General features: G+C 37.1%; 1 protein-coding gene across 1 annotated transcript; it reads left to right on the top strand.

The window, feature by feature from the left end:
• Nucleotides 1-5181: 5181 nt before the first annotated feature.
• On the top strand, nt 5182-14372 carry LOC126822548 (ataxin-3). The gene is made up of 8 exons (XM_050551497.1): nt 5182-5265; nt 5874-6038; nt 7260-7396; nt 7749-7903; nt 8627-8857; nt 9348-9551; nt 10546-10640; nt 12636-14372. The coding sequence occupies exons 1-7, from the start codon at nt 5242-5244 to the stop codon at nt 10611-10613; spliced, it is 984 nt and encodes a 327-aa protein (XP_050407454.1). The 5' UTR covers nt 5182-5241; the 3' UTR covers nt 10614-10640; nt 12636-14372.
• Nucleotides 14373-14842: the final 470 nt, after the last annotated feature.

The following is a 14842-nucleotide window of genomic DNA, read 5'->3' as shown; positions in this document are numbered from 1 at the left end:
GAGTGTTATTAAAGAATTTTTTATTGTTCTAGCATTGTAAATGTGTTAATTTTTTTATATTTTTGAACTTTATCCATGTTTTCACTTAATAATGTGGTGTGTGTTTTTCATAAACAGCCTCATTCTGGTCTTTGTTTCATAGAAATTGACAGAAAACTAGAGCAGGTAGGATAAAATTGATACAACGTCGGCGACCATATTTGATGACGTCATAGTGGAATAACCTACCTCATGGCGAGTGTCCACCCAAGTTCAAAATACCTACTTCCACACCCACTAAACATTTCTTCAAAATAATTCTCCCTACTCAAACTTTCCTACATAACTATAGTCAAATTCTGGATTATAAATACGTTTATAGGATGTCCCTTTGTATAATTTCTGGCGCGGTTCCCTCTTGTCAGATGCAGGACGGAGGGCCTGGCAAGGAGAGCTACCTAGTCGTTCGGACGGGACGAAAAACCAAGGTCCCAAGTACACATTGGCGTGCATGTAAAAGATCCCTTGACAGTTGGAATTCGATATAAGAGTAGGCCGTAGTGGCGTTTTCGGGTCCAAATTGCCCTCATAGCACATTGTATGGGTTATGCCCGTCTTCATTACCCCGGTTCGGAGCAAAAGAGTAGGACGTTAAACCCCATTTCATTTCATTTACTTTCCACTCGATGCTGTACAAAGTCTAAAACTGGCCGGAAACTTGGCAAGGGGAGTGTGTGTGTGTGTGTGGGGGGGGGGGATACTTCTTCGGACTATAATCACGTAATGAAAACATTTTTCCAAGGGATCACTTTTACATGTCAGTGCTAGAAATTTTAATATGATGTTTAACGCATAACGTGATCATCAACATTCAGTAATTAAATGGCTAATATATTTTAATGCAATTAAAGAAGCTAAATCGCTAATATTTGGGACCTAGAAATTTGTCCAAATGGGTCGCAATGCATATAATAATGTCATCTGATTGTATATGAACTGATTTACATTCAATTGTTTCCGTTTTGACTCTAATATCAAATCAATTATGTCCGGCGAAATACGGCATGAGTCTCAACCGAATAGAAATTTCTAGCGTCTGATTATTCCAGTCTATTGCGCATGCTATCCAGATAAGTTATGGCGTCGCCGTTTGACATGAGTTGTGGAATATGTCTAGCCTGGTTCTTTCTGGTCACTTGTTACAAATGACGATGAAACGCACTATGGTACACGATTCGTGTACCAATGATAAAATGTTTATTTTGTCTTAAATATTGGATATCAGAAGCCAACCTTTTCCCGGTAAGATCACAACATCAATGTTGATTTGAATTGACAAATAATTCGTATTTTCAACGTGTAAGACTTTGGATGATATTGAGTTAGAGACTTAGCTACTTTAAAATCACTGTTTGTAATTTTCACAAAATGAGGCATTCATTATTACCGTACTACTTTTAAATTCAATCATTAAAAGGACGAATCGTTCTAATCTACTTAAAATCGCAGTCACCCGATGGCCCAGAGAGTTGATTTAAATAATATATAGTTTATATATTTAAAGCCTAAATAAATACCTGCAATGTAAATTTAGCATTTTACGTATTTAAAGTTACAATTTCATATTTTCTAAGAAAGTCAAAACATAATTATTTCTATGTCTTTTGCTCAATAGGTTGTCAACTCACTATTATACGATCATAGGTGTCATTCTCACACTTAAAACTCATTTACACCGGAAATAATAACACAATTACCTCCCAATTACCTCCCTTGTTTTCTATTCTCCACCATGGAGTAGCTATCTTCAAACGTTTGAATTTGAAGAGGAAAATGATATTTTTGCCAATTTCTCAACTGGCAATAGTGAATTATAGGATTAATAGGATTATTTTTTTAACAAGGTAGGACTGTTTATAGATACCATCTATTTTAGGGCTTTATTTTAATAAATTTTAAAAATATAACCTAAAAATATGAAATTGTAACTTAAACATATTTAATATTATTATTGTTTACAGTGGTCGATCCTAGTAGGAGGAACGGGGGAGGGGCTAGTAGGAGGAACGGGGGAGGGGCTATATTGTTTACAGTGGTCGATCCTAGTAGGAGGAACGGGGGAGGGGCTATATTGTTTACAGTGGTCGATCCTAGTAGGAGGAACGGGGGAGGGGCTATTATAAATTATTCTTTGATAATCGGGCTATTTCGCGAGAGTATTTATGGCGCTCTACACATAACCCACTATATGATCGTCTGCTAATTTCGTCAATGCCACAATATTTATTTTGAAATTTATATTCTGTCATTAAGAGATGTACAGTTGGGGGTGTAGCTGATGGAATTGAATGTTTTATTGGAGTCCAGATATACGAAACAAATTATCATTGCAACCCCTAGGTTTTAAAATATTCTCGGAGGAGAGTCCCCCCCCACCCCCACCCCACCCAGTCTCTCCATAACCAAATATCCCATATCTGCCACCGATGGTCTTTTTCCCCTCCGCACATGGCGCCTTTCATATTTTGTGACTAAATTAATAATCAATTCAATATCAACATATTTTCAAACATAGAAAATAATATTGTTATCTACATTTTCGTCTAGGAAAATAATATTGTTATCTACATTTTCGTCTAGGAATTTCTTTGACTTCACGTCGTGGTGATATGATCAATTAACTCTGGAACACTTTTAACGTTAACTATGTTTTTATATCTTTACTAGCAGGATACCCGGCTTCGCTCGAGGGTCATAACTCCGAAACCGGAAGTGGTAGACTAACGCCACCTGGCCTATGTTACTCCCCGGTCCGAGCTACCCCTATATCCCAAATTTCAGACTCGGGGCAGACCTAGTGTAGCCGCCAACCCCGAACAGACCGGCTTCGCTCGGGGGTCATAACTCCGAAACCGGAAGTGGTAGACTAACACCACCTGGCCTATGTTACTCCTCGGTCCGAGCTACCCCTATACCCCAAATTTCAGACTCGGGGCAGACCTAGTGTAGCCGCCAACCCCGAACAGACCGGCTTCGCTCGGGGGTCATAACTCCGAAACCGGAAGTGGTAGTCTAACACCACCTGGCCTATGTTACTCCCCGGTCCGAGCTTCCCCGATACCCCAAATTTCAGACACGGGGCAGATGTAGCCGCCAACCCCGAACAGACAGACTTCGCTCGGGGGTCATAACTCCGAAACCGGAAGTGGTAGTCTAACACCACCTGGCCTATGTTACTCCCCGGTCCGAGCTACCCCGATACCCCAAATTTCAGACTCGGGGCAGACCTAGTGTAGCCGCCAACCCCGAACAGACGGGCTTCGCTCGGGGGTCATAACTTCGAAACCGGAAGTGGTAGTCTAACACCACCTGGCCTATGTTACTCCCCGGTCCGAGCTACCCCAATACCCCAAATTTCAGACTCGGGGCAGATGTAGCCGCCAACCCCGAACAGACAGACAGACAGACAGACAGACGACAGTCACAAATTAATATATAGATAACATCCATATAGTAAACTACACACACAGCTATGGCATTAAATATAAGCTAAATATAAGTTCTCTTTTCCTAGCTTGTGTTTACTAGATTACGATTAACATCATTCTCTTTACCCCACCAGTTCGCAGGTGACGGAGACCCGACAACATCATATGTCTCTCCGACTTAACGGGGTGGTCTAATCCAAGTGGTGTATAAATCATGTCCGAATGATGTTTGTTTCCCAGCCTCTCAGCCTAGGAGGCTGTGGATATGATGTTACCCAGTCAAACAACGAGTCAGTCGTCATGCGTTTTTCTGCTGTTCTAGCAGCTTCAAAAATGTCCAATGCTTTTGTAACCGAAATCCCACTCTATGTCGACCTGAATTCCAACCATCCAATCAGACTCTTGCAGCTGCATTCACAAATAATAATCGATGCCCGAAAAATATCGCACAAAGTAGAGTGGCTCCAGACAAAATGTTTTAACCCATAGTCAATTTAGTACATATTCGTGGTATTCAATTAAAAGAAAGGTAAAATTAGTGTTTTATAAGATTTCGGGCACTTTATTTTGCCAACTACATAGATGAAATAATATTTTTATTTTCACAAGACCCATCTTCCCGAAAAGTCAGATTGCCCGAAAGTTAGACGGCAGTTGTGCAACCATGACAACGCAGGTATGAGGAAGTGCCGAAATAAACAAGCCGGTTACATCATGGACCTATATATACGGCCTACACTGATCAGCTGTGAATATTCGCTAAGCCGCTACAATCACTGATAAGGATGAAATTGATGCGACTTAATGAGCTAAAAATATTAACTTTTTTTCCTCCGACAAATTAAATTCTAAAACATTTTTTGAAGTATTTATAGGTCAAAATTATTTCCTATTTAGTGTAAATGGGTATTAAAATGAGTAAAAGGCAGCATTCTGCCCGATTCAGTAACGTCTTATGTAAACAATGCACGCGCCATTGAGCCAATGATTGACGTCGCGGTATGTGACGTCACGTGTTGAAGGCAGTCATCTATTACAGAGGTCCATGGTCATATCGATAGGCTGGTCAATTAAACATCCCTAAAAAATAAACACACCTTTCAGGGTTTTTTTAACAAAGCCCCCGCCCCCAAACATACACACTTTAAAAAAAAACAATATGTTGTCTATTCAAATAGTTTTAGTTGTTAAATTGAGTAGGAAAGTCAATGGGAAAATAATAGCAATCGCGGGCCACTTGGCCCTCTTCTTTTTTTTGGGACACAGATCACCAAATATTCCTACGAGGGCGAAAGTTATTTTTAGTCTCTCTCTCCCTTTCCCTTTTTCCCCCTTTTGCATGGCGATTTTTGTTGACTTTTTGGTGTAGAATCGAAAAAAAGGGTTTGAAAATACATTTTCTGCCAGGTTTTGGTGAATATTCATGATTTTGAGGCGGAAGAACACAAGAGATGCGAGGTTGGTTACGTTGAAATGTAGGGCCGGAAATTGCATGTTTAATTGTCTCTACTTCCAGCTTGTGTATCTCAAGTTTTTCATGGGGAACCTCATACATGCTTTTGGGCAAAAGTTTGCCACATGTTGCTCCATCTGTGGCAGAAAGGGTTCTATCAACGAACATTTGGGAAAAAGTTAGATCAGGTCTAAGAGACGAGAATTAACATTAAATTAAATGGGGAAATAATTAGTGATCTGTTGCCCTTTACAGCTTCCTGAAGATTTGAGAGTGATCTCCCTTGCATAAATAGTTCAGGAAATTCGTCTGTTTGTTGAAATGGAGTTAATATTTCATGAAAAGGTAACTTATTTCTGTGAATTATAGAGTGAATATTCACCGTTAGTTCTGAACAGACTCAGACACCCTCGCAGACTGATTTGAATATTTATTAGTTTTAAATAAGAATTTATAACCGACGTGTGATCGAGTGACTCATAAATAATATTTCCTGTTTTTAAAATCAAGTTTTAATTCAATTCCTGGGCTGTAGACTACCTGTCTTTCTGTATTTAAAAAAAAAATAATGTTTCATTCCATGTCCGACAGACATGTTGTAGATTTACACATACAAATGGTTGTCACAAACAAGTTCATGTGTTTTATAACTATGATTTGAACCCATCAATTTTACCTTGCAAATTAAAATGTAAAAATGTATATCGAATTCCAACTGTCAAGGGATCTTTTACGTGCATGCCAATATGTAAGTTTTTTGTCCCATCCAAACAACTAGACAGCTGTCTTTGTCAAGCCTCCACCTGCCTCCGCTATTATTCAACTCCCAAGAAGTTGACAAGTGTAGTCCTACCTGGTGTACAAAATTAGAAATACAAGTCAAGTAAAGCCTAAAATTATTTGTCTCTCCGTATCACCAGGGTTAATAAACGTTTATTTTGATCTGTTTTCAGCAAGAAGGCTCCTTGTGTGCACAGCATTGTTTAAATGCATTGCTCCAAAATCAGTACTTCTCTGCGGTAGATTTAGCTCAAATAGCTGAAAGACTGGATGTTAGAGAAAGAGAATTTATGGCAGAAGGTGGTGTACACACGCAAGAATATCAGCAGTTTTTACAGGTGAGCCTTGAAAGTAGGCTTAGATCAATCTTTTGAGAGGGGTTCACTAGTTCGCGGGTGCACTGGTCTGCCGCTATAAGAAATACTACAAATATGGGTATCAATAACCTTAACACTCTCCCTAAATTATAATAGATATTGGTGGTCTAATGAACTCTAACCCTAACCCAACCCTAAAGCTAATAATAGATATTGGTGGACTAATGGGCTAGTGAACCCGCGGACTAGTGAACATTCTCCAATATTTTCCACAGAGGTTTTGCAAAACTGCCATCTTGAAAAATGCCCAATAATGACTCAGCGGTAACACTTTTCACCAAAATGTGTTTTGAAATGGATTCAGTTACCCTGAAAATGTATATTTTGATACCAAACTCGATCATATTATGATAATTAGGTGAAATCGGAATTTACAAGCCAAAATCGGTGGCCATTTTGGATTTTGGCCAATTTGACCCATTTGCGCACTGATTTCGGACTGGGACTATTTTTTTGGTGATAATATACGTCTAGGCCGACCATAAACCGTGGTCGGCATTTCTATTGCAACAACTGCCCGCACTTATGCTATCTTCCCTAGACTAGTAGATGACTGACTTTTATAAGTTCAGTTGAATCCTACATGTGATGTCCCATCACGAGGCAGCTATCATCGGCTTTGAAACTTTATAAGACTGTTGTTAGGAGCAACTGCAACTCAGCGAGTGAGGCTCTGGACTTTATCCAGGAATTCCCAGATTCGATCCCAGTGTTGGTTAACAAAGTTTTCTCGGGATTTTTCAACATGGTTAGCCAAGTCAAAGATGCATGACGTTCGGATGGGTTGGAAAAACCAAGATCCCATTTCACATGTACACGTTGGCATGCATGTTAAAGAACCATTGACAGTTCGAATTCAATGAAGCGTAAGCAGCAATGCAGCTATCCATGCAAAATTTTGTGCATAAAACATTGCATTCCGTATGTCCATTTTTATTAGCCTGGTTGGAAGTTAACTCCCATTACCGGTACATGTAATTTTTGTAAATTTACTGTATTTTAATTTTTGTAATTTTACTGTATTTGATATTGACAGCAACCCTTCAGTAATTTTACTGTATTTGATATTGACAGCAACCCTCCAGTAATTTTACTGTATTTGACAGCAAGCATCTAGTAATTTTACTGTATTTGATATTAACAGCAACCATCCAGTAATTTTACTGTATTTGATATTGACAGCAACCATCCAGTAATTTTGATGATAGTGGTTTCTTCTCTGTACAAGTTATATCCGATGCCCTAACTGTCTGGGGTTTAGAGATGATACCATACAACAGTCAAACAGAACATGCTAATCAAGCAAGAATAAATCCCAAGTAAGTCCTTTCCCCCTCAAAGTAAATCCCCCCCCCCACTCCCTCATAACTTAGTCAAATTACAGTAAAAACAGAAACGATTGAATGTAAATCAGTTTATATACATTCATAATACATTATTACATGTATTGTGGCCCATTAGTGTCAATTTCTAGATCCCAAATATTAGATATTAGCTTCTTTAGATAACTATGATTTCCAAACTTAAAATAGGGTGATCTGTCAGGTAATTTCTCTAGCCGGATAATTTCACTCCCAGTCAGCTGAGACGGGTGCCGAGAGCTCTGGAACTGTTGACTTCGCTGCTCTTGGGTATATCTATTGCTATGTAAAACTTTATTTTCTATTTTAGTAATGAACGAGCATTTATTTGTAATTTTCAACAACATTGGTTTGCTGTTAGAAAGTTGGGTCATCAATGGTTTAATTTAAATTCTTTGTTAACTGGTCCAGAACTTATATCCGATACGTATCTTTCTTTATTTTTAACACAGTTACAACAGGAAGGTAAGTTATTATCTATATGTGAGATATCTGTTCAACTGCCCAGACAGAATCCTGAGGTGGGATACAGACAGGTGCTACCTTCACACCCTCCCCTTTTTTGTTGTCGAAGGAAATGAAATGGAATGGGGTTTAACATCCTACTGTTCTGCTCCGATGGGCATATGCCATACAGTCTGCTATCAGGGAAAATTTGTGTGTACAGAGGCGCTATGGCCTATTCTTATATTGAATTCCTACTGCCATGCCAATATGTACACAGGACCTTGGTTCTCCGTGTCATCTGAACAACTATACATTGTCTCTTGTCAGACGGGGGGGGGGGGGGGGGGATGGCCGAATGGTTAGCATATGCACGCTGTATCAGAAGGTCTGTCATTGAGTCAACTGGCGTGGATTCGATTCCCCGGTTGTATGTGACAAGGAGTAGGGTCACCTGTCCAACCTTGTGGGTTTTCTCAGGGTCCTCCAGTTTCCTCCCACTGCTAAAGATCCCTGCTCGCAAGTGAATTATTGAAATAAAATTGAACCATGTGTTAGTCTCTCTCTCTCCCGGTTGCTTTGCTTGTTGCTTTGCTTAAAAGCTTTTAGTTTCAAATTCTCTGATCATGAAATGACTTAGTTTTTGTTGAGAGGACATTAAACGCCTATTTCTCTCTGTTTTTGTTGTTAAACTGCAGGTTACTCCATATTTATTATAACAGGTGTTTTTGTTGTAAACTGCAGGTTACTCCATATTTATTATAAAAGGAAGAATACCTGAATGTGAAGCTGATCAATTATTAAAAATAGTACCAGCAGTTCAGACTATTAGACCTAGTCTACTAGAAGACCCTAACGCCCAGACTAGTAAAGGAAGTAGCACTGGTGAACTACAGACTGCATTAGAAGAAAGTCGTCATGCATCTGATATTGACGATGTCACTTTACAAAAGGCCTTAAAAATGAGCATGCAAGGTATGTATAGGCCTATAACACTAATATTATTTAAACTGCATGATGGCTTATACCTGTTTTCATTAGCACTGTAGGAGAAACAATTTGGAGGGTTCATGAAGTCAAGGGTGTCTATAGAGAAAAAGTAATGAAACAAACGAAAGCCAGGGGAATTCGACAAGTGTAGCTTTTAGAAGATAGTAGTGATTAGCAAGACTTTGTTGCTTGTTGTAAGGGGTCCCCAAATCATAATAGTTCAAGGGTCCTCCAATTGTAGGTTCGCCACTGCCCATGTTAGAGTTTATCAAAGATTTATATAAAATGTGGTGGCACACCCTAATATGGAAAATCTGATGTCACAAGTCCAAGATGGCTATGATGATGTCATAATCAGTTCCTGGCCATAGTACCCATGTACTTGTTTTTTTCTAAATTACCATGACGACAAAACTATTTTATTGATGGATATTGCAAATGTTAATACTCGCATTGGTTTATGTTAATAAAACAGGTTACCATGATGATGAAGCTATTTTACAGTCCGCTATAGCACAGAGCATGGAATGTGAAAATCCCCCAGCAGCAGAAATATCAACACCATCAGCAGAGGAAGTTCGTCAAAAACGTCTGGAATTTTTTAACAAACAACAATCCAATACACCGAGTACTCCCAGTACGAGTACATCGAGTACAGTCGATATATCCTCACCTCAAGGTTAGACCTAACACACAATTTATACACATCGAGTACAGTCAATATATCGTCACCTCAAGGTTAAACCTAATACACAATTTATACACATCGAGTACAGTCAATAGATCCTCACCTCTAGGTTAAACCTAATACACAATTTATACACATCGAGTACAGTCGATATATCCTCACCTCTAGGTTAAACCTAATACTCAATTCATACACATCGAGTACAGTCGATATATCCTCACCTCTAGGTTAGACCTAACACACAATTTAAACGCTCTGAGTATGAGTACATCGGTGTGCACTGTATCATAAGGCCTGTCATTGAGTCCATTGGCGTGGTTTGTACCCTCGTGGGGTTTCTCCGGTTTCCTCCCACTGCGAATTATTGAAATAAAATTGAACCATATGTTAATCTCAAAATGACCTAGTTTGTGTCGAGTGGACATTAAACCCCATTTCTCTCTCTCTAAGAGTACATCAAGTACTGTCGATCATCACCTCAAAATTAGACGTAATACACAATTTAAACAGAAATGAAATGGGGTTTAACATCCTACAAGCATTCGGATTAAAATACAGATCTATAATTCGTTCCATCCTCGTGAATTTTCTCTGCGTTCCTCCACTGTTAAAGTCCTCTACGCACAAGAAAATTATTGAAATAAAATTGTAACACGTTTTAATCCTGAAATGACCTTATTTGTGATGAGTGGAAGTTAAACCCAATCTTTCTCTTGTCTCTGTGCACAAGCAAATTATGGAAATAAAATTGAACCATATGTTAGTCCCAAAATGACCAAGTTTGTGACAAGTGAAGGTTAAACATCATCCCTTTCTCCCCTCTCTCTCTCGTTTCCTCCCACTGCTAAAGACCCCTACGCACAAGCGAATTATGTAAATAAAATTAAACCATATGTTAGTCCCGAAATGACCTAGTTTGTGTCGAGTGGACGTTAAACCCCATTTCTCTCTCTGTCTCTCTAATTATCTCTAATTAATATTTCAGATGATGACACCGAAGAAGAAATGTTGAAACAAGCTTTAGAGATGTCAATGCAACAAGGAAATACATAGTATCGAGTAGTTAACTAGTTACATCATGTAATATATCATTTTATTTATACCTGAATACTGTGATCAAAATATACAATATCCATTTAGTCTGCTCACAGAGAACTATCTACAGTATTTTCATAATTCATCTCTTTCCACAATGGCCACCATATTGAAAGATGAGTGTAGGCCACTGATAAATTATGAAATGAAATGAAATGGGGTTTAATGTCCTACTGTTTGATAAAAAAGACTAAATAAACATTTTCAATTTCATTAGGCCACGCAATAAAAAATTCCTGGTTCTCAATACTCAAAAAATGGTTTTTTTAGATTTTAAATCTATTAAATTGAAAATAGTACAAGTAGTTAGGCAATGTCATAAACAAGGGAAAACTAAAATTCAAAAAATGTTGTTGCCAGGGTAACACATTTTTTGGGAAAATTTATGAAAAACGTAGGTGCACCTTATCCTTGGCACTAATAAAGTTCATTTTTGGATTGCTTATTCTTTAATGATAACCCTAAAACCAGACGAGAGAGTTTCTATATAATTTTTATAGTTTCTTGGAAAATGGTGTTTAAAATATTTGCCTCACCACAATATTTTGTCTTTGAAGAAATATTTTGATAACTTTTGAAATATTAATGATAATTGAAATTGCTTTCTGTGGTAGATATTTGTTTATATATCCTGAAAATTTGGTGGACATATCTTAATTAGTTACAGAGATGAGGTGTACATGTATCTATGTTTTTCATACTTTTTCCCCAAAAAATGTGTTACCTTGGCAACAACTTTTTTTGAATTTTAGTTTTCCATCGTTTATTACATTTCCTAACTACTTGTACCATTTGCAATTTAATAGCTTTAAAATTTAAAAAAAGCATTTAAAGTCTGAGGTTACGCTGGCAAAAGAAAAACTCAAAGGAAGAAATACATGGTTAAAATGGCTTTCTTTTAGGGTTTCTTTTTTGAGTTTCTCCCGTCACCCAGCGTAACAGGACCAGGACTTCCTTAAACATAAAACAGCTGATCTAAATCTTGGTTTTGTTTGGAGGGTTTTATGTTTATTTAGTTTTTCAGGTCTGGGGCTAAAATACTAGAATGAAATTATTCAAATTATCTTTTATCAAGCATAATATATATGTAAAATTAGAATGAATTATTACCTATATACTGGGATAGCATCCAGTTATAGTTCAAACTCAATAGTGGTTTCCAAGGAGAATAAACATGGTGTGAAACCGTTGTCATAACAACTGTTCAAATTCATTGATTTTAATCATATTCACTCTTCCATGCTTTTTCACAAGATTACTTTCAAATTTAAATTTGTCGTTTGTTATGGAATATGGCGCCTTTAGAATCATAGATTCATAATTATTTGTTAATTAAAGGATAATATTTTTAGAATTTAAATGTTATTTGTTACTGTGTGTAAGACAGAACCAAAATGTTTTCTTATTATTTTTTGCCGTGGGGTTTGTATTATCAATCTTTAGTATTTCTACCGAGTAATTTTCTTGAAAGTAATACTGAATTCTCAGTGTTGGAATTAGTCTAGAGAAAATCATACCAAGCTCAAGTAAAGGGGCTGGGAAATGAGACAAATTTTTGCTAATAAAATATATGGTCTTTCAGGAAACCGTAATCATAGGTATTTTTTTTTTTTATTAGTTGGCCTTAAGCTTCAATACTTGCAATATTGTCTAAAATAATGCCAAATATTTATCACTCTATAATTTTGCACGTCAGACATTTTTAGTTGAGGCGCGTTGGATGGCTGAATGATTAGCGTGCGTGCTGTATCATATGGTCTGTCATTCAGTCAAGTAGCGTGGTTTCGATTTCCTGGTTGTACGTGACAAGGAATAGGGTCGCCTGTCCAACCCCATGGGTTTTCTCTGGATTCCTCCCGCTGTTAAAGACCCCTACGTGAAACGAATTATTGAAATAAAATGGAAACATATGTTAGTCCCGAAATAACCTAGTTTGTGTTGAGTGGATGTTAAACCCCATTTCTCGCTCTCTCTTTTCAGTTGGGGTTAAAGAGTCCAGAATTAGGTCACCAGAAGTGGTTGTCCACTTCAGGAAATAAGGTCAATGAGCTTTCATTCTCTTTAATGTATTTCAACTAGAAATATTTCTTGTTATTTAGCGTATAATAAAGACCGTAAACAAAAGTTATTTTAGCAACTAATAAGATCCGCTAAGTTTGTAGGTGACTGAAATATAGTATGAGCACACTCTATCCAAATACTATATCGGGTTTGCCAAATAATTTAAGAGAATTATAATTTTTAAATGTAGAAGTTTATGATAAGATTCAGGCAAGTTTAGTATTGTGGAGTTTTGTAAAGACTGGATGCAAGATTATAATTTTGAAATGTAGATGTTTGTAAGATTCAGGAAGCTGAGCAAGTTTTGTCAAGACTGGATGCAGTTAGCTTTGATATTTAAGCCAAGTGGCTGTAGTTTTATTTAAATGTACATAAATGAGTACCTAGTTAGCAGTTAGCTACATTGTATAAATTTTAAATATTCAACTAGCTAAGGTTCGTTCATCTAGTTACATTGTATAAAGCCTAGGACAGACAAGCATATTTTTCGCCCAATCGCGCCGATGTTTAAAATTGCTCAATGTGGCAGCTTATTTCTTGCCACAAGATGAGTTACTTCCCTTTGCCGATTTCTTTTGTATTTAACAATTTTTTGATTGGTTGATAAAAATAGCACAGTCATCAAGGACAGATAATTTGAATATGTCTCCCTCATGGAGGAACTCCAGGGTATAGTGGAGTGGGGACGGAATGAGACCACTGGGGATCTCAAGGATGAGTTCCTCAGCGAAAGGGTTGAACCTTGCAGCTGCGTATCTACATCTACAAACTTTTTTTTATGGCTCAGTAAATAGGCATGATAATCGGATTAAAATACAGATCTATATTTCGTTTGTTTTTTTATACTTCCGATGGCCTAAACTACATAAAGATCTGACAAGTTGTGCTGGGAGGTCATGTCAGGGGTGATACGAGTGGCTTTTGACCCTATGACATCAGACATTGATTAATCAATCAACGTTGACATCAGACATTGATTAATCAATCAACGTTGACATCAGACATTGATTAATCAATCAACGTTGACGTTTCTAGGGGTTTATCCACAGTTCCGTTAGCTAATTCCTCACATCAACAACAAAATTTTGAACTATAAAAAATAGAATTTGTGTTTTAATCAGATTGTAAGAATGATAAAATTGGTGTCGATGCTTATGGTTCCATGGTCTGCGAACACGATGAGCCAATTAAAGTTGCTATCATATGACTCACACATGCTGAATATGTAAATTAGGTGCCGCCATTACGACAATTTCTTACATAGTACACAAGATAATGGCACCCAAATAGGTTATAAGATTTAAGTAAGTGAAGGACCAATTTAGGGGTGAATATTGCAGTTATGTACCTTCAAATATTTTCATGTACAATATCCATCCTTAATTTAAGGTGATGTATTTCATTTTTTTTTAGTCAAACGGTCCAAACGCTTACGTGGTAACTTTTGTCCATCATCAACCATAAAATCATAAAATAGTGAATCAACTTAGCCTATTTCATTTATTGTACATAATTATCATCTACCTATACAATGTGTTCCTTATCTTTTCTCTCTTTTTTTTTTAGAATATTTTTTGTCTTTTTTAAAATATTTTGTACCGAAAAAAAAAAGATGTTTATTCACTATGCAATAAAAAGCTTGCTATTTAAAACACACTAGCCCAGTATTTCATTGAGTTATATACAGTAATTAAAGATACATTATGTAAGATTTAGATAAAGAGCTGACCACTCAGCTATAGTAAGCTAGCCAGTCTTACTATAATAGTTCCAAAATAGATAATGTAAAGTGAACAATTTGAAAATTTCATTCAAATTACTCTATTGCGACTTGCGAGCGAAGGTGTTAGCCTTTGAAGATTTGACAAGACATGTGCAGTAATTTCAACCACCGTACTGGTTGTTCAAAGCTCCTCCATTTTTAGCTTAAAGCAAAATATGGCTGAACTGTTCTAATCTATTTAATATCGGAGCAATCCGATGCCATCGAGTGTTGATTATGGTCTGGATAGGTTAATAAATGTCTAATTAATAATTTAGAAAACATTTCAGGCCTAAAGAAAGACCTGCAATAGGCAGATTTAGCTCTTGATTAATGTTTAAAGCTGCATATCCCCATTTAAAAC

Source organism: Patella vulgata, chromosome 5 (genome assembly GCF_932274485.2).
Source record: "Patella vulgata chromosome 5, xgPatVulg1.2, whole genome shotgun sequence".
Lineage (NCBI taxonomy): Eukaryota > Metazoa > Mollusca > Gastropoda > Patellidae > Patella > Patella vulgata.
The sequence above is the reverse complement of the archived record's forward strand: the minus strand, read 5'-3'. Positions and strand labels throughout refer to the sequence as shown.